The sequence below is a fragment of the Carettochelys insculpta genome, chromosome 1, assembly GCF_033958435.1.
Source record: "Carettochelys insculpta isolate YL-2023 chromosome 1, ASM3395843v1, whole genome shotgun sequence".
In the NCBI taxonomy this organism is placed as follows: Eukaryota; Metazoa; Chordata; order Testudines; family Carettochelyidae; genus Carettochelys; species Carettochelys insculpta.
In genome coordinates, this window is record NC_134137.1 from 160,744,459 (window position 1) to 160,769,347 (window position 24,889).

At 40.3% G+C, this 24,889-nt stretch overlaps 1 protein-coding gene across 1 annotated transcript in view; it reads left to right on the forward strand.

The window, feature by feature from the left end:
* Positions 1–24,889, forward strand: part of IL1RAPL1 (interleukin 1 receptor accessory protein like 1) — a 588,383-nt gene that overhangs the window by 552,830 nt on the left and 10,664 nt on the right. The window contains exons 8-9 of the mRNA XM_074988202.1: positions 13,175–13,318; positions 18,055–18,069. Coding sequence (XP_074844303.1) covers positions 13,175–13,318; positions 18,055–18,069 — 159 coding nt within the window. The remainder of the gene's footprint in view (positions 1–13,174; positions 13,319–18,054; positions 18,070–24,889) is intronic.

Sequence of the window (24,889 nt, forward strand, 5' to 3'; positions counted from 1 at the left end):
GTACAGTGAAGTTTTCCTAATCAGTAAGGGTTAATGTGGTAAAAAACGTACTTATGTGAGGGGTGGGGTAAACAGAGACTAATGCAATTCTGTATCAGGATGGATTTCTTTTAAATATAAACTATTTTTAAAATGTGGTGGCCTACATTTAGATATAGTCAATTTCACTGTGTCACATTTTCTATGCTTTTTTCCATCTTGACATTTCCCCAATCTTACATTTTGTGGGAGGCAGACAGCATAATTGCCTCCTGCTGTGAGAGGTATCCTTCACTTCTCAATGCAAATTAAAATCCCATTTCCAAAGATACATGATGTTCCTGCTGTGAGGCTTAGCAGAATCAGGGTTACTGTATGTTGAGTGCTGTAAAAACCCATATAAAGACAAAGTCTTTGCCACGCATACACACACATGCATACAGAAAGACTACACAGAGAAAGTAAACATCTTTTAAATCCCTTAAAATGATTAGTTTTTTTCACAAATAAAATGAAGAAATAATTGACATCTAGCAATGGTAGTAAATGAAAAAGAAGTTACTGTGATGGGAAAAATTAAAACCATAAACTGTAACCCACAAAAGTCACTTTCAGGTTAACTCAGGCTTCATCAACACAATACAGCTTTTAGCGACATGGATGTTTTGCAAAGAGTCAGGCAACTTAAAGGCTGTTTGGGCACTTTTGCTGACTAAAATACCTTCCTCTCCCCAAGATCTCCATCTGCTTTGCTGGCAGGAGAGTGATCCTGCTGAAAAAAGCACTGTTTACATTAGCACTGGTAACCTCAGAGCTTTTGTTGTTCAGGGGCTATGGGAGAGGAGGTAAGCCTCTGTGCTCAACAAGAAGCTTTGTCACCCAATTGTCTATGTAGACAAAGCCTCGGTCATACAGCTACATCTTTTGGCACCTACCTTTGCCTTTGTGTCACCTTTTGGAGAGAAATCATTACTTCTTTTGCTTATATATTCACAGTCAACTCGTTAAACATCTCCGATTCTATTTTTGACTCAGAGCCAAGTACAACGTCACGCTCTGTTTACACCTACACTGCACTGGTGATGTGGCTGCAGTATGTGCAGACAAACCTGAACTACCTTTGATCTAGCAGGCTGGAATAATAAAAGTGAAGAAACAGCAACAACACAGGAGAGCCACTTGAGTACATAATCTGGGTTCTCAGAGAGCTCATACCACCAGTGCTGCCATCAATGCTGCCACAACTTCACTGCTATTGTTAGTTGAAGTAGCTACTTGGGGTCTGTTTACGCATTCTTCACTCACACTTCTGATTGCTTTGTGGATATGCCTGGAGGAGCCCAACAGTGATTGCTCACAGGTAGCAATATCTGTGACTTATTCCAGTTGTTTTAAATAACCGTAAGATTTTATTGGTGAATAGAAATCATAAAAATGAAGGGATAGCTACAAAACATATCTGCATATTCACTTACTCTTTAAAGATGTATTACCAAATGCCATACATTTTAATTAAGAATTATAGTACAGGTCTCAAGAATGTCATATTTTTTTTTTAAAAAAACTGTACTTTTCCTCACTCAACCTTAATCTTCATGCCTTTAGCTGTGTCTACACGTGCACGCTACTTCGAAGTAGCAGCACTAACTTCGAAATAGCGCCCGTCGCGGCTACACGCGTCGGGCGCTATTTTGAAGTTAACTTCGACGTTAGGCGGCGAGACGTCGAAGTCGCTAACCTCATGAGGGGATCGGAATAGCGCCCTACTTCGACGTTCAACGTCGAAGTAGGGACTGTGTAGACGATCCGCGTCCCGCAACGTCGAAATTGCTGGCGGCCATCAGCTGGGGGGTTGAGAGATGCTCTCTCTCCAGCCCCTGCGGGGCTCTATGGTCACCGTGGGCAGCAGCCCTTAGCCCAGGGCTTCTGGCTGCTGCTGCGGCCGCTGGGGATCCATGCTGCAGGCACAGGGTCTGCAACCAGTTGTAGGCTCTGTGTATCTTGTGTTGTATAGTGCAACTGTGTCTGGGAGGGGCCCTTTAAAGGAGCGGCTTGCTGTTGAGTCCGCCCTGTGACCCTGTCTGCAGCTGTGCCTGGCACCCTTATTTCGATGTGTGCTACTTTGGCGTGTAGACATTCCCTCGCAGCACCTATTTCGATGTGGTGCCGCGCAACGTCGAAGTTGAACATCGACATTGCCAGCCCTGGAGGACGTGTAGACGTTATTCATCGAAATAGCCTATTTCGATGTTGCTACATCGAAATAAGCTATTTTGATGTAGGCTTCACGTGTAGATGTAGCCTTTGTGTCACTGTTTGTCCCATCCTAACCACTGCCTGTTTTCAGTGGAGCTTATGCTCAAATTCAATATTTTGCACCTTGGCCTCAATAGAGACAGCAGTTACCTTACACATTACAAAGACAGCTTCCCCATCTTTGATATTCCTAGTGATCTCAGGCAAATCACTTAATTGACACTTGCAGTAAGTAATTTTCTCTCCCCCACTTTCCCACACTTCACCCCCACCTTTCTGTCCTGTGTGTCTGATTTGTCAGTTTTCATTCCAATTTTTTTTGTTTGTATCTCTCTGTTATGAAACTGTGTGAGCTGATGCCCAGGTGCCAGCTAAAGGTCTGGTGGGCAAAAGGGGGTGATGCCACACCAGCAGCTATGCTAAGCAGCCAGTGCAGGCTGGGTTCTTTGGTTTGTGCTTAGTTCGGGCACAGCAGCAAGAGGAAAATTACACTTAGAGAGGCTTTAACAGTTACTTTTTATTTATACAAAGATGGAAACAATATAACTAAGACAAGTGATCAAAGTACCACAATTGTGAATTTTTGTTTATAACTTTACTAACAGTTAATAGGAAACCGCTGGCAGCGATTTTACAACAGAAGAGGCTGCCGCGTGTAAAAGGGGGTTTTAAACTGACCGCTCAATTTATGAATGAAACCAAGATGGCCGCCGAGTGAGTGACAGGGTAATGATGTTTCTCGTGGTTACTAATGTTTACAGAAGGTCATTGCTGACGGCAGCTTGCCAATTAAGGTGAGGTAAGGACCCCGTGTGGTTTGATAGGCAAGATAATAATTTTCTACAGTTCTATGTAAAAGATAGTAAAGGATCGCAGTGTTCTAATAGATCAAAAGGGTAAACGGGCTTTAAAGATAAGGTAAGGGCTTCCCACGGTTTGAGTGACAGGCTAATGGTTTTAGCAGTTTATAGCCCAAAACAGCTAGTATCCGCTGTTTTTAAAGGGGAAACAACACAGTTTAACTTAAGAAAAGTTTTAGACAAACTAGCTAACTTAAACTAATACAAGTAATGTGTACACAAGAAAGGCAAGTCGCAGGTGTGATTTTCACCCCTGCCTCTTAGACCTGGTGGAACCAGAGTCTTTCCCTCAGTTCCTATAGGAAAGAAGTTTAATACGGGTGTAATTCTCACCCCTGCCTCCTAGATCCAGTGTGACCCAGATTCTCTCAATCCTTCGGGAAGAAGTAGATACGAACCAGGCGTCCCCAGTCTCGTGAGTTAATTCCAGACCTGGCCAGCAGGTGTAGGTGATTGAAACTCAAAGGGGGGGTGGTCTGCCAAGCCCCTTTATACTGCTTTTGTCAGGTACGCTTCTTCCTGGTCTTAAGTGGCCAATTGGGAGGAATGTTTTGAACCCCAGGTTTCCCAGGGAAGGTGCAAGGCTCAATTTGCACCTGTGAATTGTGGACAATTGGGCACCTTTGGAGGTGATGGGCAGGGTTCCCCAATCTTCCTGGGGAAGTGATCAAGGCTGGGGAAGTGATCAAGGCGTGTCAATTACTGAGATCAGCCAGAAGGGTGGCCATTAGCTAGCCCATTCACTGTCTGGTTTTTGTGTATAGTAGAGAGGCTGGGCGAGACAGCACACCTGTGTTCCCAGGACATCAAAGGCCGCCTGTCTCCCCTGCTTATTTCTCTCTCTCTCTCTCTCCCAGTGGGGGGGGAGAAACTGTCACACCAATTCATTTCCAGCACAATTTCCAATACAGCGCTCCTCCAGTTTTGAAGAAGTGGATCTGCCCCATGAAAGATCATCGCCTAGTAAATTATTTTGTTACTCTTCAAAGTGCTACATGACTGCTTTTTTGTTTTGTTAGGATGCAGATTAAAACAGCTACCCCGCTATTATTGTTTTCAATGGGAGTGCCCACCATGTGACCCAAGGAAATATTCCTTATATTATAGGCAATGTTTATTTTCTAGTCTTAATTCATTCTGTTAGAAAAGTTACTATTAACTTCAGCTGCCAAACCAAATATATTCAGGTAATTCCCGTCAAAATCATCGTCCACATCTACACAGCTGTTTAGCACAGCACTGTTGTTGGCAGTGATATGCTGAAGCCAGTTTCTGAAATTGGAATGGAGGACCATTTGCAAACTTGCATGGCTAATTAGCATAGTTTCATGAGATTTTGCTCTTGGCCGGGGTTGTGATGGCAGTATGGAGGCAGTGTAGATGTGGGCTAAGCTTCCCACTCTGTCACCAGTCACTTATGGCTGATTTTTTTCAGGCATAAGGGACTGGCAACAGAAGGGGGCTTAGCCGACAGAGGCACATCAACGCGGCCTCTGTACTGCTGGTCTTCCCCATCTTCTGCGAGTGAAAGCTCACGTGGCTGTACTAATTAGCCACATGAGTTTGCAAATGGTCCTTCATTTGCAGTATTGTGAACTGTCATTATCATGGTGCTGCCAACAGCAGCACTGTGCTAAACAGCTGTGTAGACATGGCCATATGGATTAATGTTAAGTTTCAGGTAAGAATTCTCAGCCCACGCCTTAAGACGTCTATATTGACCTGTTAAATCTATGTAGCTTGATTAAACAAGATAGGCAGAATCATGTAAAAATATAGAAATGACAGAAGTATCTTGCCCTCAGTACTGCACAGAATTACATATATGCTTAATCTGAGAGAGTCTGAGTAGTCCCACTGATTTTGGTGAGATCTTTCACAGCCCTTAAAGTTAAGTATGGGTAAGTCTTTGCATGATTTGGTCCTGGCTTAGTCCTGTAGTCACACAGCTATAAAAGCCCATGTCCAATGCAGTGGTGTTGGCTATCCCAGTGTGTTCTCTTCTGAGTCATTCTTCCTATGTGACAAATTTGAGGCTCTATCTCAGATTGAGTTTATGTTAGAGGAGGTTTTGGAACAAATAGATAAAATAATCAGTAATAGGTCACCAGGATCAAAAGGAATTCACCTATAAGCTCTGAAGGAACTCAAATGTAAAATTGCACAACTACTAACTGTACTTTGTAACCTATCATTTAAATCAGCAACATCAATTTTTAAGAAGGGTTCTAGAGGTGATCCCAGCAATTACAAGATGGTAAGCCTAACTTTAGTACCAGGGTTGAAACTACTGCAAAGAACAAAATTGCCAGATATATAAATAAGCATAATTTCTTGCGGAAGAGCCAGCATGGGAAATCATATCTCACCAATCTACTAGAATTCTATGAGGGGGGTCAACGAGCATGTGGACAAGGGGGATGCAGAGGATGGATAGATAGATAGATACTCAGATTTTCAGAAAGCTTTTGACAAGCTCACTTATCAAAGGCTCTTAAGTAAAGGAAACTACCTTGCAATAAGAGGGGAGAGCCTCTCAAGGATTGTGAACTGGTTAAAAGATAGGAAACAAATGGTAAGAATAAATGGTTACTTTTTACAATTGAGAGAGAGAAATTATTTGGTTTTCCTGGGGTGTGTACTGGGACATACTCAAGATAGATACTCAAGACAGTTTTGAGTAGATTGCAAAGATCTGCAAAAGGATCTCAGAAAGATTGGGTGACTGGAGAACAAAATAGTGGATACAATTCAGTGTTGATAAATGCAAAGTGAGGTACACTGGAAAACTCAGTCCCAACTCTCTATCTACAAAATGATGATGTCTAAATTAGCTGTTACCACTCCAGAATAACACTGTGGAGGTACTGTGGATAGTTCTCTGAAAACATCCACTCAGTATGCAGTGGCATTCAAAAAAGCAAACAGAATGCTGGGAATCATTAGGAAAGGGATAGATAATAAGACAGAAAATATATCGCCTCTATTTAAACCCTTGGTATTCTCAGATCCCAAACAATGTGTGCATACCTGTTCACCCTATCTCAAAAAGATGTATTGTATTTGGAAAAAGTTCAGAAAAGGACAACAAAAATAATTAGGGCTATGGAACGTCTGCTTGAGGAGAGATTAATAAGACTGTGATGTTTAGCTTGGAAAGAGATGTTTAAGGTGGAATATGATAGAAATCTATAACTTTATGTATTTTGTGGAAAAAATGAACAAGGCAATGTTATTTACTCCTTGTCATAACACAAAAACTAGCGATCACTGAGGCTACGTCTACAGCAGTATCGTTCCAAAATAAGCTATTCAGGAAGAGATTTTCTGGAGTAGGTTATTTCAAAATAACACTGCTCCACACAAAATGCTTATTGAGATAGCAGTCAGTTATTTCAAATCAGAGCATCTACACAAAATAGATCCTATTTTGAAACAGAATCGTTGGACACACGATGGCTTATTTCAAAATAGGCTCTATTCCCTGTCTATACAACCCCTATTTCAAAACACCTATTTCAAAATAGACACTATTCCTCGTGGAATGATTTTTTTTCCTACACAATGCACAGCCAACCTGTGTAACTCCTTGCCTGATGATGTTACGAAGGCAGGGACTATAACAGATCTGAAAAAAGAACTAAATACATTCATGGAGGATAGGTGCATCAGTGGCTATTAGCCAGGATAGGCTAGGATAGTGTTCCTATCATCTATTTGCAAGAAGGAGTGAAAGGACAAGGGGGGAGGATCACTTTATGTTTATTTGTTCTGTTCATTCTCTCTGAGGCATATGTCACTGGCCACTGTTGGAAGACAGTAGGCTATGGATAGATCGGTATGAACCACTATTTCCATTCTCATGACTTGATGCGGCACTGCATACGTGCCCCTCCTCCATTTCCCCATTGGGTGGTAATACATTTGTTTTAGCAGCCAGGGGCAAGGGCCAACACACGTAAACAAAATAACCTAATTTTAATAAGGCTTAGGACAGGGACAATTACGATAAACACTTTGTTAGGGCCTCTCCTCAGGATTTGTATTCAGAGCTCCCAAAGTTAAAGTCCATAGCACCAGGTCTCATTAGGCTGGTCTTCTGGAGCCTGAGAGAAAATGTCACATGACTTAACCTGCCTGGCGTCTTCCTCCCTTTCCCTTGGTTAGCTCCTTCTTTCTGTTTTCTGTAGTCTGGGTTTGAGGCAGGTCAGTGACTCTGGGGATTACACCCAGTCTTCCCAACTCTATGGTGGATCTTGTGCCGTAAAGGGGCAGTACCTCTTTTCACATCCACTTCTAGTTATCCCTTCCCCCCACACACACGTGTGAAAATATTATTTGAAGCATAATTTGCATTTAGTCACTTAACTTACATACAGTAACAACTAGTCTCCAAAGGAAGCCAAACAAAGCTAAGGTGTTAGTTTCAACAGGTATTGTTCCTTTGATTTACTTCTCTGTACAAATGTAGTAAATAAATAACTTCTCTGACACTGCTGAAGAAGTTAAATCAGGTGTAAATGAAAGATACATCCCAGAAGTTCACCTGATGACAGTGGGATTAGTGTAAAATGAGTGTATTTATTACCAGCCATATCATTCTGTATATTTGGAGAAGGCATGCACTTTAATTGTCTGTTTCTTTCACTGTATTGCTTGGCCAACCCACCATGCTAAAGAGAAAAAATGTAGCCATTGGTCAAAAAGCTTGTCGCAAATCTCACTTTAAATTGAAGCAATTTATTCAGAAACCAATCTACTATGGCAGCAGTAATCAATGTGTTTTCCTTTAAAGTAGACCTGTTCTTATTCTGCTGAAGGACTATTGTTAATTGCCTGTAACTAAATGATTGCTGTGCTCTTGAATGTAACTCTTTGGTACTTGTTCATTTGTCCCCTAAGGTTCAGCCTTGTAATTTTCCTTTATAATTTTCAACATGCAGTCTCAGTCCCTTAAAGAGGGCAAGGTCTATCATTTTAACTTCATAACACAAAGGCTAAACAGGTTTTAAAAGGGTTGTACTTACTTGTTTCTCCCTTCTGATGTGGAATTGCGCTGAAACGGAATCTTTTTTAAATGCTGCCACTCCAGGCAACTTGAACTGGAGCAGAAAAAGCACATCACACTTCAAAGAGAAAGTAATGCTTGCTGTAGTAACCATGCCCAAAGTTTAGTACAAAGGGTAAAATAAAGCAATGGAGTGTGAAGATATGCATGTCTCCTTACCTTTGCTTACAGTCTAGTGTTAACAGTCACTACATAACGATATCCAGCTGTTATACAGTGCTTTCATTGGTCAGTCTCCAATTGATTTTAAAAGGAGGTAAAGGTCGTTATCCACATTTTACAGATGGAGAGACATGTTCTATGGACGTAGTAGGTCAGTGAGAGTTGTACTGAGTCATATGGCCTGTGCCACTGCCACACTGCAATTTTCAGCACATTTGCTTGAGCAAAGCCTGGGCAAATCTATGTGCCTGAGCTGGGAGGCATGCTTCCAGATGCAGTGCAGGCTCAGTGAATGCCCTTGTGAATGTTGCTGTGTTGCTCTGCCATGAGTATGAGACAATGCTCTATGAAATCAGTTTGATTTTATTAAAAGGAAATAACCTGCTCTAGAGATGTTTATAGTTCCAATATTAAACATTGCACAAACATGTACTTTAAGGGAGCATATTACTTTGCATGCACATAGATGAGGAAAGACAACTGCAGGCAGTTTAATCTTGCTACTGCTAAGTTTGGGGAACATTGGTTTTGAATGGTCAAGTTTTTCCTTGCCTTTAATGCATCATTGCAGAAGGCACAAAAGTGGTGTATTTGGCTCTAGCAGCATAGCATATTAATTCTCCATATTCTGGTTACCACTGAACAGCTAAAATACATATGGTACAAAATGATAAATAGGCTGTTGTAAGACAGTGTAGTGTAATTCCCATTTCCATTTATTTCCTAAAACATTGTATTACTAGCCTATGCAAATCGAGTTTTTAAATAGCCTTTTCCCTCATCATCATCAATAACTCAGTTCCCATTGGTGTCAGATGCCTCCCTCACTATTTCCTTGCACCTTCCCTTGTCCAATGCAGAGTGGCTTAGTTTCTGTAGACTAGCTCTGCATCAGTCCACTATATCATCTACCCATTCTCTGTGGGGTTTGCCTCTCCTATTCAAATCACCAGTTATGCCGAATACCAGGATCTTGACTTTTCACTCATCACTCATTCTGCAGATATGTCCGAATAGCTGTAGCGTCCACTGTATAGCCTTCTGCAGCAGATTCACTTTCATCTGCATCTTCCTACATAATTTCCCATTGGTGACATTCTGCATCCATCCTATTCTCAGGATCTTTCTATAATAACTCCTCTCAAATGCCAATATCCTTCTCTTTGAATCTTTCATTATCACCCATGTCTCACATCCATACAACATGCTACTGAATACACACATTTTCAAGACACTTAGTTTCGTTCCTAGGCTAATTGTATTACTCTTCCCTATCTTATCCATTGCCTTCAAACTCGCTTTTGCTTTTGGTATTCTAGTTGCTATTTCCGTCTTACAGTCTAAATGATATATGTTGCTCCCCAGATACATGAACTTCTCTAAATTCTCCAGTTCGATCCCATCTACACTGATTTTCCTTCCTATTTCCTTTTCTCCAAATACCGTGGTCTTCATTTTAGCGATGTTCAAAATTAGTCCATACCACTTCCCTTCCTCATTTAGCACCTGGACCATTCTCGCTAGTTTTAGTTCATCTTCCTTGATTTGTGAACCTCAAGTTGTTAATTTTCATCCTATGCACTGATATTCCTTCTACCTCTTCTTTGATCTTGTCCATCACTCTCTCCACATGCGTGATGAAGATATTTGGCAATATTGGATCTCCTTGTCTTGTACCTCTACTCATTCTAAACCAACTTCCCAACTCTCTGTATGTTCTCACTGCTGCCTCCACATTGTTGTTGATATCCTTCAACAACCATAGCAGTCTGTTGTCAACTCCATACAACTCCAACACCACCCAAATTACTTTTTGATCTATACTGTCAAATGCCTTCTGAAAATCGACAAAGCAATTGTAGATGTTCCTTTTCTTTCTTCGAGCTTTCTTCACTATCAATCATAGTGCCAATATCTGCTGTATGGTACTTCTATCTTTCCTGAATACTGCTTGCTCGTCTGCTAAGTGTTCTTCTATCTGCGATCTCAGTCTCTCTGTCAGTGTCATCATCAGCACTTTGCCTAGATGACTCGTTAGGTCAATTGTTCTGTAGTTCTTGCACTACAACACACTTCCTTTCTTAAGAAAAAGCAGTCAAGTAGCACTTTAAAGACTAGCAAAATAGTTTATTAGGTGAGCTTTCATGGGACAGTCCCATGAAAGCTCACCTAATAAACTATTTTGCTAGTCTTTAAAGTGCTATTTGACTGCTTTTTGTTTTGATAGTGTATAGACTAGCATGGCTTCCTCTCTGTTACTTCCTTTCTTGTGTATTGTCATTAAAAGAGCTCTTGTCCGTTTCTTCGGTGCTTTCCCTTCTTTCCACACTATATTACATAGTCAGTATATTTCTTGAATCATACATTCTCTGTGTATTTGATCATCTCCCCCATGATCTTATTATTTCCAGGGCTCTTGTTGATCTTTAGTCATTTGACTGCTTTTTCTATTTCCTTCTTCAACATATCAGTCTTGCTGTCAGTGCTTAGTGGAGATATCTCTTTCAGTTCTTCAATCAGTCCCTCTGAGATACTTGGGTCTAACTGTGCTTTGTACAGATTGGTGCAATATCTCGTCCATTGCTGCGCAACCTTCTCCTTGTTCATGAGCATCTCGTCATTCTTGTCTTTGATCGCCATCTGCTTTGGCTGCCACTTCCTATTAATATTTCTGATTATCTTATATACCTCCCTGGTCTTACATTCGTCATAATAGCTCTCTATATCTTCACACTGCTCCTCTAACTTCCCTGCATACTGGAAAAGTACTGGAAGTAAGACATAAATAGTGTTCTTAAATACGTTAATGCAAAAGAGTTTCCACAGTTTTGAAAAGAGTTATATGGAATGTAAAATTATATTATTTTATTACACTTTTAGGGTCCTCTGGGGAGCAATGAGAACTTTTTTCCCAGCTGAGCATATCAGAATAATAAAAGGTGTCAATTTCTTGGTAGAAAATAGTAAAATTAAATTTAACTATCCCTTTTTGCTTTAATTTTTTTTCTTAAACTGAGTTGTATAATGATATATTATTACCAGTGCTTTTTTTTTGTGCTCGTACTTGCCAGTTCTGAGTACTGGCACCTTGGCAGCCCCAGCTTTGGGATTAATTGTGGGAGGGGGTATCCTCCTCCAGCTCCTCTTCTTTTACAAAAAAACCAGTACTGTTGATTACGTTTACTTACCCCACTCCCCCCAAAAAAGAGAGAGAGAGAAAAAAAAAGATTACCTGGATAGCACAAGAGTTTACGTTGCTTAATCCAAAGCACAGGCTGCCTAAATGAAAACAAATGTTTCATAGACAGGATGCTGTTTATAGGGCTCAGTACTCCTTAATAGTACATTATGTAATGTTTTACCTCTAGAATTCTCCATTATTTTCCAGTTAGGCTTTTATTAGCCTAAATGTTGTCATTCAACAGCCAAATCTTACCCCAGTCCTTCAAAGCCAAGTTGCAGAATTATTAAAAAAATATTTTCTGGGGTTTTCCTCGGATATTCCCAGTTACCAATCCTCTCCAATTTTAATATAGCAAACAAACAAACCCTACAGCTGTGTCTACGCAAGAGAGTTTTGTTGACAGAAAAGGTTGTTTGTCAACATAACTTGGGGAGCATCTACACACTTAAAGCCTTCTGTTGACAGAGTCTCAGCAGAACTCTGCATTTGCCTTGACAGTGTTATCCCTCAAAAATTTGTGGACAGTGAGGGCCATGCAGCCCTCTTTGCAGAGCTGCCATTCCACTTTCTGTCACCAGAGGGTAGTGCAGTCTAGCAGTTCTCTGTCGACAGAGCAAGCTGTGTATAGATGCAATCTGTTGACAGCTTTTATCAAGATTTTGCTGTTGACAGTAACTTCTGTTGACTGATACTCCTAGTGTAGACATAGCTTTGAGTTTTTCATTTATTTTATTTTTTCTTTTTGTGGTCTCATTTCTTATCTGAGGAGTAGTGTGAATAATAAGAAAATGATCTTAAAAAGTTATTTCTGCTTTCTTGATTATTCAACTGTTAGAAGTAGAAAAAACAAACAATGAGGACTATCACCTATTGTTATTATCTGATAAATGACATCACCACAGAAACTGCTATTGTTACACAGACAGATATGGCTGCGTTTGATTGGATTCTCCATCCTAAGGGATTGAACTACATGACAATGATCTCAATCCATCATGTGAATCTCTAGTGGCACAATGTAACAAAGAGTAAGCGGTCATGCTCTGAATCTGAATGTCAGAACTGACAAACTGTGATGATCTAAACAGAAGACCTGTTCAGGGAAAGAGTGGGGAATAAAGATGAATCGCAGATGAACTGTGTCAAATATGTTAACACATAACAGTGGAATGGGTTTTTGGGGTTTCCAGGATGATTTGTCTTCATATCCCATAAGGTTTTTTATTTATATTTGAACTAGTAAAATGGTTATCTTTAGTTTAATCTAATGCAAGTGACAGAAACCTATAATGAAGCATAGCTGTGTGTCTGATCTTCTGTTAATGGTGTTGGGTGGGGAGGGTTATGTCTGCCTTCAACTCCACAAAAAAAAGAAAAGTTATATTTTCTTAAACTATAAATGATGTGATGCAATATATCTACTGTAAAAAAAGATGGACTTTTCATGTAAGCTATTTAAAATGTTGGATGAGGGTATTTACATATAGAAAAGGAAAAACTGCATTATCTGTACATTTCTCAAAGAGTCCTGTAAATGATCTGGAAATTATGTGCAAAAATCCAGCATTTGCATTCTAATATTATTTTCAACCTGAAAATCTTTCCAGTGTTAACCTTTCTCCAGTTCTGAATGTGGTTGTTATTACGTTTTATAATTCTTTGCAGAGCTGATGTATACAGTTGAGCTAGCTGGCGGGCTTGGTGCTATTCTGCTGCTGCTTGTTTGTTTAGTGACTATCTACAAGTGTTACAAGATTGAGATTATGCTCTTCTACAGGAATCATTTTGGAGCTGAAGAACTAGATGGAGGTAAGGCAGTCTCTCAGTATATTTCCTACTTTCCTAATATGCCTGTCTCTTTTATCGAATGCTTAATTTTCATCAGCACAAGAACTGTTAATAATGCGGCAGCCATCACTGCGTTTCTTTCTCTGCATTGAAAATGCATCCCTAGACAGCAGATTAGAAGCATTGTTTGACTGTTGCATTTACTGCTTTCTGGCTCTACAGGAGACACCTATAACTCCCAGATTTTTACTCCCAACACCAAATGTAAACTACAACCACTAAGGCCACATCTACACTAGCCCCCTTGTGGAAGGGACATGCTAATGAAGGATTTCAACAGATATTAATGAGGTGCTTCCATGAATGTGCAGAATCGCATTAGCATAATGGTGGACATGCTCATTTTGAAAGTGCCACTTTCGGAAAGCATGCTGCCTGTGAAGTCAGGGGCCTTTTGAAAGGACCCCTTGATTTTGAAATCCCCTTCTACCTACTTGTTTTTTAGGAAGAAGGAGGGGCTTTCGAAATCCAAGGGGTCCTTTCAAAAGGTCCCTGACTACATGAACAGCTTATGTTCCTAAAGCAGCACTTTTGAATTGTGTTTGGCCACTATTATGCTAATGAGGCACTGCATATTCATGACAGTGCCTCACTAGCATTTTCCAAAATCCCTCATTAACCTGCCCCCTCCAAAAGGAGGGGGCTAGTGTAGACACAGCCTAATGCATTAAGGGTGTTCAATTCTATCAGTATCGAAAGTCAACTTCAGATTCCAATAGGCATGTTTCCTTTCATTGTGTTAGAAGTTGATGTGACTGTCAGTGTGACCACTTAAGCTGTTCAGTTTTGATAAACTGTATTGACTGTTTTGGAATTCACTCAGCAGTCTGTGCTCTTACACTTATTTACTTAACTCTTTAGAGCCTGGCTAATTTTGATTAAACTAGTTGTTCTGCTGCTGTGGTGATTCAAAGACACCTAGTTTAAACAACAGTAATTGGCATTATTTGCATTGTTCTATATCACAATTGTACACTGCTTTTACAATTGGAGAAAAAACTTCTGTTTGCTTCTAGCCACGCTAATCAGAGTCACAATTGATCAGCAAACTAGTTTGAACACTGGGCTTTGATTAATTAGGTTTGGTGCCTTCAGAGGTCTTGCTGGTTCTGACTGCTACCATAGGTGTGATACACTATATTCTTGTTTGCTAAAAATCCTCTTGAAGAAAGGGTGGTAACCGCTATCAAAAATACAAGGTGTAGATAGATGGTATCCTGTTATAATTTATACTGTGGTGTGTGTGAGAGATAGAAGATATTAACCAAATCTGTCATAGTGAGGATGAACAGAGACAGTGAAGTTATAGAGGCTTATGTAATGTGATAGGATGGTGCACATTACACCTAAGCTCACTGGGAGGGTTGATCCATTTCTCCTTACAATATAAAAATATGCAAGGATATGAAAAAAATAGTTCTGAAACAGCAAAATGAGAATCAAATAATCTTACTTGCTACACACACACACACACACACACACACATTCCAGGATCTTGTATCTCTTTGTCACATCTACTAAGAATCATAAAATGCTCTACAAAATTAATGTGTTCATTCATAGAACACCCCAATGTGATAGATTATTGTTACTAAACTCACAAAGAGGAAACAGACAAACAGAGATTGTGACTTGCTCAGTATCACACGTTTTTAGCAGAATCCACTTTCCTCAGGAACCAATGTCCCCAACAAAGCAATCTAGTTTTTCTTCATTCATGGACTCGTCTCCCGCTCACTGTCCTTGATTTCTAGCTCTTCGTCCTCAGAGACAGACAAAATTAGCCAAGTAAAGAAAAAAGGACTTTTACTTCTGTTTTAGTTGTGTGTGTGGGTGTGTGAGAGAGTGTGCTATAGATAATTAACTGTTTTAAATCTTACCAGATAAGCAGATAAATTCATTACATTTAAATAGCAGTAGTTTTTATGTTTTCATTTACCATTACAGTTGTAATTCAATGTTAACTAAAATATCAAAACTCTCATGGTTGGAAGCATTAGACACTGTAGTCTTGTAACTTCAGTGACCTGGGAAATAAGAATCCTTCAGTCATTCTAAGATCAAAATCTCCCATTTGAAAATAATGACCAAAAAGCACTCTTAGCAAGAAGCTGAATTAGGGTTTTGAAGTTAAAAAAAAATATGTTACTATTTAAATTAGTCCTCACAGTAAAATAGATTCTACCATTCCGGTGGATAGAGACAATAGTCCTTTTAGATATCCAGTAAAAATAGCAGAAAAAATGTATATGCTTAGCTGTAGGGATAAGCTAAATTAAATATTACTCCTAGATTCCAAATAAAATACAGGTTGAACCTCTCTAGTCTGGCACTCTCGTCCAGCAAGATCTCTAATCCAGCATGATTTTAGCTAAGCAGATGACCACTTATCATGGGTATGGCCAAGTTTCTTGTGGTCCTATGAAGTTTGTTGACAGCTACCAGTCCTAGCTTTCAGTGTTCTGTGCTGGTTTTTTAGCTGCCATTTGCCCCTAAATGTCTTCTAAGAGACCAGCATGCAGTGGAAATGTTGGTAATGTGTTAGGCAATATTGACCTCTCATGTTCCAGCAAATTCTTTTGTTTGGCACTGGTCAGGTCCTGAGGGTGCTGGACTAGAGAGATTCAACCTGCATAATATATTGAATAAAAAGCAGAAATAAAAACTTATTGCACTAAGGGAGCTACTGAAGTTGAAAGTTTTGTAATAAGTGTTTGTTTCACTTACGTTCTCAGAATTAATGCCCATGTAGAAAGGCATAGAGGAAATGCCTTATGGACCAATAGTTTACACTTTGTATTGGAAGAATCTGTAGAAGTAGCTCTTGTCCTTTATAAATCTTATTACAAATGGGCCTTGTACTTCACTGTACTTCCCACAGGCTCTCTACAAAATGATATATTAGTCTAGTCTAGGCCCTTTTCCTATCTCCTGTTGGGCATTAGCAATGTAGCCACATGTTATCCATAATTTACATCATGTTCTATTATATTCCTGTATAACATTTAGATAACCAAGCACTGAATATTGACAGGCTCTTTTGTACAGTGTACTGAATCCATAGAGGATCTCAAACACTCTAAAATTTAAGCCCAATTAAATTTCTTAGCAGAATATACCTTTCAAATTGCAACATTTGGCATCTTTTCTGTTTGGAGAGTGAATCCTGGAGGACATCAAAACTCATCACAATCTGTTCTTGTCTCTCTTAGCCATAAAAGATAATGACATTGCAATCTGATTCCAATGTAATGTATGGCTAAACTGTAAAATGTATTTGAAAGCAAAGGGTTTTTACCCTGACAGTGCGTGTAATTTAACCACAGTAAATTCTATCAAGATACAGCAGGTGAACTCGTTCCTTCACAGTTGCTGATACCTCTCCTCTCACTTCAACCTTGTATTATAGCACGACTGCCCAAGGAGCGAGGCCTTATGTCTTGACTTTCCAGCAAAAAATCTCCCTCATGCTTTTTTGCTGTAATGTAGCCAAGCCACCTTTGTTCCCAAGCGCAGATTCCCTGCCTCTTCCTGACAGTTAGACCACCATCAGCTCTCACTGTACTTCACATCCTCCCTCAGTGTGCAAATAGGTATGTTTCTTCTTCCAGTTCCATCTCTCACCCCGCCATGATTAAAGGACTGGCCAACTCCTAGCCCTCAAAATATTCACTTGCTAGCTATTATCCAGGTGGCAAGTATAGCAGTGTATAAGATTACTAGAGGGTAGCATCTAATGTAGGGAAAATTAGGGTTTGGGAATCTGAAATTCCTCCCTTTTTAAATCCTGAATCCACTCATTGACTAGGCAAGTCTGTTTGAAATGCTGAGTGACTGAGTAAGGCCTGATAAAGTGAAACACAGGGATTTGCATGAGAGGAAAATCCCTATAAAGATTTCATAGGAGCTGCCACAGACAACATGCCTGGCCTACATGTCTCCCTGCCCACTGTCCCCCGCCCTCCACTCCCAGCCAGGAACCCCTGCACTCTCCCTGACCCATGCTACCCAAGTAAGGGGGGCTCTGTCCTTCTCTCCTTGCACCTCCCTCATGAAGATCTGGCTGCTCTCCCTGGCAGCTGGGTGGGGAGAAGGACAGAGCTGCTTCAGCCTGAGAGATTCTGCACAGGATATAGCAGTAGATCACTCCCTGCCTGGCTTCGGTTGGCCTCTGTCACCAGTAGCAGGGTCTGGACAGGGACAGTCTACTGCCACCACTGCTTTTGGGGATAAGGGCTGAGTGAGCCAGAGCCTCTTCCACCCTTCATATGTTTCTGGCTTGCTCAGCTCCTGTAACTGGAAGCTGATCCTGGGCAGGCGGCTGGATGCCACTGCCTCCCATCCAGACTCTCTGAGACAGAGATGGGCTTATCTCACTCTCTGCCTGGCTGCTAGCAAGAGTGGCTGAATGTGTCAGGAGGGCAAGGGGGAACGTGCAGAAATAGAAGGACAGAACCTGTCTCCCTCTCTGCCTCTGGCAGGCCAATCAGGGGGGAGCACTTTATCCCCCATGCATCCCTGTGCGCTACCTCCAGGAGCTTCTCTGTACCAGCAATGCTCTGTACTCCTCTTCCTAAACTGTTATCAGAGGTGATGATAAGGCGGTAAATGTGTCCTCTCTCCTGATAATAGTCCCTCCACCCTTGCCTCATTCTTCTTGCTGGTGTGAAGTATTCTCTTGATGTTCTTGCTGGCAGAGTGTTTCAGCTTGGGTCTTTGCAGAGGAAGACTATCAGAAGTCAGGTGCTCTCATCAGCTCTCTAACTCGCTTTTCAACTTGGAGAAATGCCCCTGGCTTTGCATTGATTCTGAAGGTCTGTGGTGACATTTTCTGAGCTGATTGCTTTCTGAAAATGAGAGCTTCCATTCGTTTTGGCACTAGGAGCCAAATCAATGCTTGCCTTAAGAGGCTTAGCAGGGTGGTTTCTATCTTGGAATGACTGTAGGCCATGGGACTGCTTATAAAAACACCTCCCAATAGAACCTTCTCTTTCACCCCTCTCTCTGTGCAAAATACTGTCAAGGCTCACATGGCATCACAGACAGTAGATTTTCTGAAGACGAAAGAACATTATCCACATAACTTCCGCGTGGCTTGTGAGTTAAGCTAAATGGAAGAGGCCTTTTTTATTGTAAAACCTGGAGTAAAACAGGAACTGTAAAACAAGAACTCCATACATTATGAAAAAAAGAGGACATCTTTAAGCATCTTTGGTTTTAATCTGAATTAGCTACTAATATGTGGGGATACAACTTTTGCAAATGATTTAGGCATTTTGGAAAGTATTTTTGTTAATGAATAAGCCATACAGGTATGACAACTCTGCAATTTCTGCTGAAGCTAGGGACACATTCCCAGTTACAGAATCTACCCTGGAGACCCATGAAATAACATTGCAGTAACAACCTCAAATGTGCATATGAGTGGTAATTGGCTGCCGGCACGCTTTTCAAATAAAAATGTTATTTTTTTGAAGATCAATTTAAAATTCTGTCAGAAAAAACATCTATTAGAAACTGCAGCTTTTATCCTTCCAAATGTTAGTACTAGATGGATTGATAATAGATTTTAACAAAAAACAGGTTTTCTCCTCTTAATTAAAATTTACATTATCACAATGTTGATTCACTTTAAATATTTTTAATTTGTGGCATTTAGCTGCACTTGAAATGTCATTCAAATAGCAAAATCCCAATTTATGTTCGCATAGTGGGATTTGTAGCTTGTATTCCTGAAACTTACTAATTAAAAAAAATGGGTTAGTGTCTCCCTAATTTTTTTATTACAACAAAGGCATTATTTTAATTAAAATTCACATAAAGTATTGTATTCTACTTTAAAAGATTAACTGTAAGGAGAAGAAAGATATAGACTACATGTCCCAGAAATAGAACAGAAATAAAATACTCTTCAAAAATATACATTTTCAAGTTAAAAAAATTACATATGAGTTAGCAAAGCTCTTCATATAACATAGAAAGTATGGTGAGGTATTTCCACTATATGGTCTTTTCTGGGCCTCTGCGCGCTGCTCTGTGAAATATTTCTATGCTTTGAATGTTCTAACAGTGAAGGTCACCCTGGCATCCATTACATACTTTTGACAACAAAGTAGTCTCAAGGATAAGAGAGAGTTGACGCTCACAGCTGGCATAACTCAATCTGGAAGAGTTATTTGGATTTAGTACTGCTGTGTATTAGGGAAGAGAAAAGAGGAACTGTGCTCTTTCCATACTTTTTTTCCAAGACTATGGAGTATTGGAGTCTGTTTCTAGACATAGGTTCAAGGCCTGTGTTTCCAAACTATGTTTTTTCTCGTTCTAATTAAAGGGAGGTAAATACCCGTTTGTTTGTTTGTTTTTTCAGGTCTCTGGTATTTTTGAATAAAATAAAATAAAAAAGGTTGGCTTTGAACCAAATTTGAAAATTATGATTAATTTGAGCAAATCAAAACAGTCCATTTTGAGTGGAACAAGCCACTTTATTTAACCTAAAATAATTTGCTTCTTGGCAGTTTTAGAAGGTTGGATTCAAGGTGATGCCTCCCTTCTAAGATTTATTTAGCCCAAGCATGTCAATCATATGACCCGCAGGCCGCATGTGTCTTGATCAAATTTTTTTGTGGCCTGTGACTACAAGTTGATAAAGTATGTACAGGCAGCCCACATGCCTACCCTGGTGTGTGACAGAGGAGCCCAGCTACCCTGCCCCTGCTTGCCTGTGTGGGAAGACATGTGTGACCAGCCAGGGATGGTGGCAGCTTCTCCTCCCCTCCCTCATATTGGTGTGGGCAGCAGTGGTCTGAGGAGCCAGCTGGGAGCTGCTGCTGGGCTTGAGGAGCCATGGACAGTCAGTCTTGAAGCCATCTACTCCAGGAACAGCAGCAGCAGTAGGCCTCAGCAGCAGGAGCAGCTCAGGAACCTGCCTCTCTTCAGTCCCAGCACCTACAAGCTCCCGGTGCTGCTCATCGCCACCATCCATCAGCTTTCCGGGCCTGTGCCATAACCTGCTGGTACTTTAGGCTCATTTCTGGCATCTGCACACCCCCACCCGCCTCTTCCTACTCAACATCAGCCTCGGCCACCTGCTGGTGTTGCTCTGCGATGGGCTGTCACCTTTGTCTCCTACTTCCACTTCAGTTGGGCTGGGGCACAGCCAGTTGCCTCTGGGATGGCTTCAGCAACAGCCTCTTCAGTAAGGCAGGGAGCCCCTCTACCTCTTCTCTGCTATCACCGTCCTACTCTCCATCTCCACCTCCCACCCATTGCCACCCATCCCCCACCAGAGGTGGATTAGCAGATCAAGGGGGCCCTGAGCCAGAGCACATGTTCCCCCTTTAACTTCTGCCAGGGAGAAGGGGTCAGGGCATGGGGTCATGCCCACTCTCCAGCAGGAATTCCAGGCAGGCAAGGCAGGTGGGGCACAGGACTATCTATTTTTATTGGGTCTCCAAATTGGCTGGGACCCCTGTTCCAAGCAGGTTGACTCAGTGGCTAATCCACCAGTGCTCCCTATCATCACACACTTCCCCATGAACTCACTTCATTTCCCACCAGCCCTTCTTGCTTGCTCTTTCCCCAGCCCCATCCTCCTACAGCATCACTACCCATTTACTATACAATCATCTCTCATTTCACTTTCTAGCTCAAACCTTCATCCACACTTCATCCTCTTCTTTCCACCACCAATTTACCTTAATTCCATACCCTTGCACCCTGATTCTACAACAAACTCTATCTTATCTTTCCCTCACTCTCTCTAACTGCTCCATCTGAACAACCATGTCTCGATACCATTAGTGTATTTTCCTCATATCCCTACTGACGCTAGTCCATTTTATCTGTTCACTGATATAGTCCATCAGTTTCATTTTCTTATTGATACTGTTTGCCCACCACCTCTTCCCTTTTTTTTCTACTAGGTCCTTAAATTTATATTTAAATAAAAAATAGTATATATGAGTAAATAACAATTTTATGCATCAAATTTCATGAACTATTAATAAAATTATGAAGAAATACAATTAATATTAAGTATTAAATTTTAAATTAAATATATTGCATTATATTTAAAAAAGACCTGAAAAATATTATCAAATAAACCTAAAACATAATTTATAATAATAAATAATTACAACGTTCTGATACAAGTACATTTTCTTTTGTGGCCCTGAAAGCTATCAGTTTTTGTTTGTGTGGCCCTCAGTAAGCTTTAAGTTTGACATGCCTGATTTAGCCCATTGGCTGGGGATAGGGAATGTGAAAAACTCAGGTTCAGTTCTACTCTCTGGCTATGTTTACACTTAGTAAAAGCTTTGAAATGGCCATGCTAATGGCCAGATCGAAGAATACTAATAAGGCTCTGAAATACATATTCAGCACCTCGTTAGCATCCCGGAGGCTGCAGCTTTTCATAATTCCCACTTTTCGCTCCCACGTGGCTCAACTACACCGGGGTCCTTTTTGAAAGGACCCCACCAACATTGAAATCCCCTTATTCCTATGAGTTCATAGGAATAAGGGGATGTTGGAGTTGGCAAGGACCCTTCTGAAAAAGGACCCTGGTGTAGACAAGCTGCACGGCAGTGAAACACAGCAATTTCTAAGTGCCATGGCCTCCGGGATGCTAATGTGTCCCTGAATATGCATTTCAGCGCCTCATTAGTATTCTTCGATCTGGCCATTAGCATGGCCATTTTTGAAGTTTTTACTGAGTGTAGACACGGCCTTTGTCTGATAGGGAGAAAGGATTGATTAGGCGTCTCCTGCAGCTCTCAGGAAAGTTCCCTAATTCCCAGACTGTGACATACGCTTATATGGGTGTTTTGCTGCTGCAGTTATTCCAAGTTGGATAAATAGTCACTGACACAAGGTCATGAACCTGGGTCTCCCATCTCTTTGGTAACTGTTAGCCACAGACAATGTTTTCACTTTTTTTCTCTGGCCCAAAGACTATTTAATTATTGTTTTTAAAAATGGCTTCAAGTGAAAAAACTGAGATAATCCCATCCTATACGACCCAACTGTGACCAGAAAAGGAAAGCAAACCTCATCCTTGCCAGGCTGTCTTACGGTTCACGGACTTCATTAGCCTATGAATTCATCCAAAGAATAATGCAGTCAATACTTTTCCTTGTGTTTGGTCTCTGCTTACTTTTCATCTATTACTCAGGTAGCATACAGAGCACATTCATTATCGGTATACTTTATAGTAATATTCCTTTTGTAGTATTTGCTTTAGACTTGCAAACATCTTGAAGCAATGGAGAGAATAGTTGATATTACTATGTTTTAAATATCATAATCTTCTTTGAACTCTAAATATCTTATAGGAATGTTTGGGTTTTCATATCAATCTTCGAAGACTCTGTATCTAATGTTTTATTTAAAAAGAAGTAAATATTCAGAAGTAGAATTTAATTTAAATTTTTACTTTTAATGAGTGTAACTGAGAGTGCATCTAAACATTTTTTTCTGATTTCATTTGCAATATGAAACTAGAATAAAGCTCAGCAAAACAGCTACAATTAATAATAGGTTACTCAGGTTGGTTTTGTTAATTAGCTAATATTCTGTCTGGGGTATCTATCAATACCACATTCGAGTTTTGACAATTGAAAGCCAGCAAATTATAAATATTAAAAGTTGCATGCGTGAAATAATGTCACTGTCTTAATCTTTCAGGCCTCTTGTATTAGATTTGCACATGCTGTTAATTATTACTGCTTTTCAAGTAATATAAGCAGTATTTCAGAAATCAAGATTTTTAGGAAAAGGGTTTATATTAATATTCATGGAAAGCACCCTAGATACACTGAAATTTAGTTTTCTAAAATTCAAAAATAATTAATGGAATGATTGGAAGGTAGCATGAAATTAATTAAATTAAAGCTCATTGCTGAAATTCTTCAATTGCTATTACAATATATGCAGTTCAGAGGTAAGTAATAACAAGGCCATTGACCAACTGAAAACAAAGTTAAATTCTAAACCTCAGTCACTACTGAATGAATTTGTGAAGCTTAATGTAATCCCAAATGTTGCATGCCACAAAGCTACCAGATCAATTAGCATGATTGTCTTTGGTCCAAAATCTGGAAGTCTATTCGCTGAGTTACTGTTGCTGGAGAATTTTTCAAATTAGATACTTGCACTCTGACTAAACTAATGCTAACAGTTCCTCACTTTCATCAATACTAAAATGGACTCACCATTATGTAAATGAACCATGAGTTTCATTTTTATATTAACCTTCAATAAATGTTATCAAAACAAAAAAGCAGTCCAGTAGCACTTTAAAGACTAACAAAATAATCTGTTGGGTGATGAGCTTTTGTGGGACAAACCCACTTCTTGAAATCATAGCCATACCAGAACAGACTCAATATTTAAGGCACAGAGAGCCAAAAATAGTAATCAAGGTTGACAAATCAGAGAGCCAGAGGGGCAGAAGGAGGGGAAGGAGTCAAGAATTAGATAAAGCAAAGTAAGTAAAAGAGTCCTTATAATGACACAAATAATTGCCATCCTGGTTCAAACCACGTGTTAATGTGTTAAACTTGAATATAAAAGAGAATTCAACAGCCTCTCTTTCCAAACGGCTATTAAAGTTCCTTTTCAGTAAAACAGAGACTTTCAGATCATTAACAGAATGGCCCACTCCATTAAAGTGCTGGCTGACAGGTTTGTGAATCAGGAGTGTTTTTATGTCTGTTTTATGCCCATTAATTCTTTGTCTAAGAGAGTTTGAAGTCTGTCCAATATACAAAGCATGTGGGCATTGTTGGCGCTTGATGGCATATATGATGTTAGTTGAGGAACATGAGAATGTGCCCATGATTCTGTGAATAACCTGGTTAGGTCCGGTGATGGTATATCCAGAATAGATATGTGGACAAAGTTGGCAACAGGGCTTGTTGCAAGGAAAAGTTTCAGGATTGGTATTCTTGTGGTATAGTCTGTGGTTGTGGGTGAGAATCCTCATAAGGTTGGGAGGTTGTCTGTAGGAGAGAACAGGCCTGTCACGTAGGGCCTTCTGGAGTGTGACATCCTGATTAAGGATAGGTTGTAGGTCTTTAATAATGTGTTGTAGTGGTTTGAGTTGAGGGCTGTAGGTAATGACCAGTGGTGTTCTGTTGTTGCATTTTTTGGGCCTATCTTCGAGTAGCTGGTCTCTGGGTATTCGTCTGGCCCTGTCGATTTGTTTGTTTATTTCCCCTGGTGGGTAATTCAGGTTTATGAATATTTGGTAGAGATATTGTAGTTTTTGGTCTCTGTCAGTAGGATCAGAGCAAATGCGATTGTACCTAACAGCTTGACCGTAAACAATGGCTCTAGTTGTGTGTGCAGGATGGAAGCTAGAAGTGTGTAGGTAAGTATAATGATCACTGGGTTTCCGGTAGAGTGTGGTACTGATCAGGCCATCATTGATTTGGACCGTAGTGTTCAGGAAATGTATCTCTCGTGTGAAGTAGTCAAGGCACAAGTTGATGGTGGGGTGCAGATTGTTAAAGTCTCTGTGGAATTCTTCTA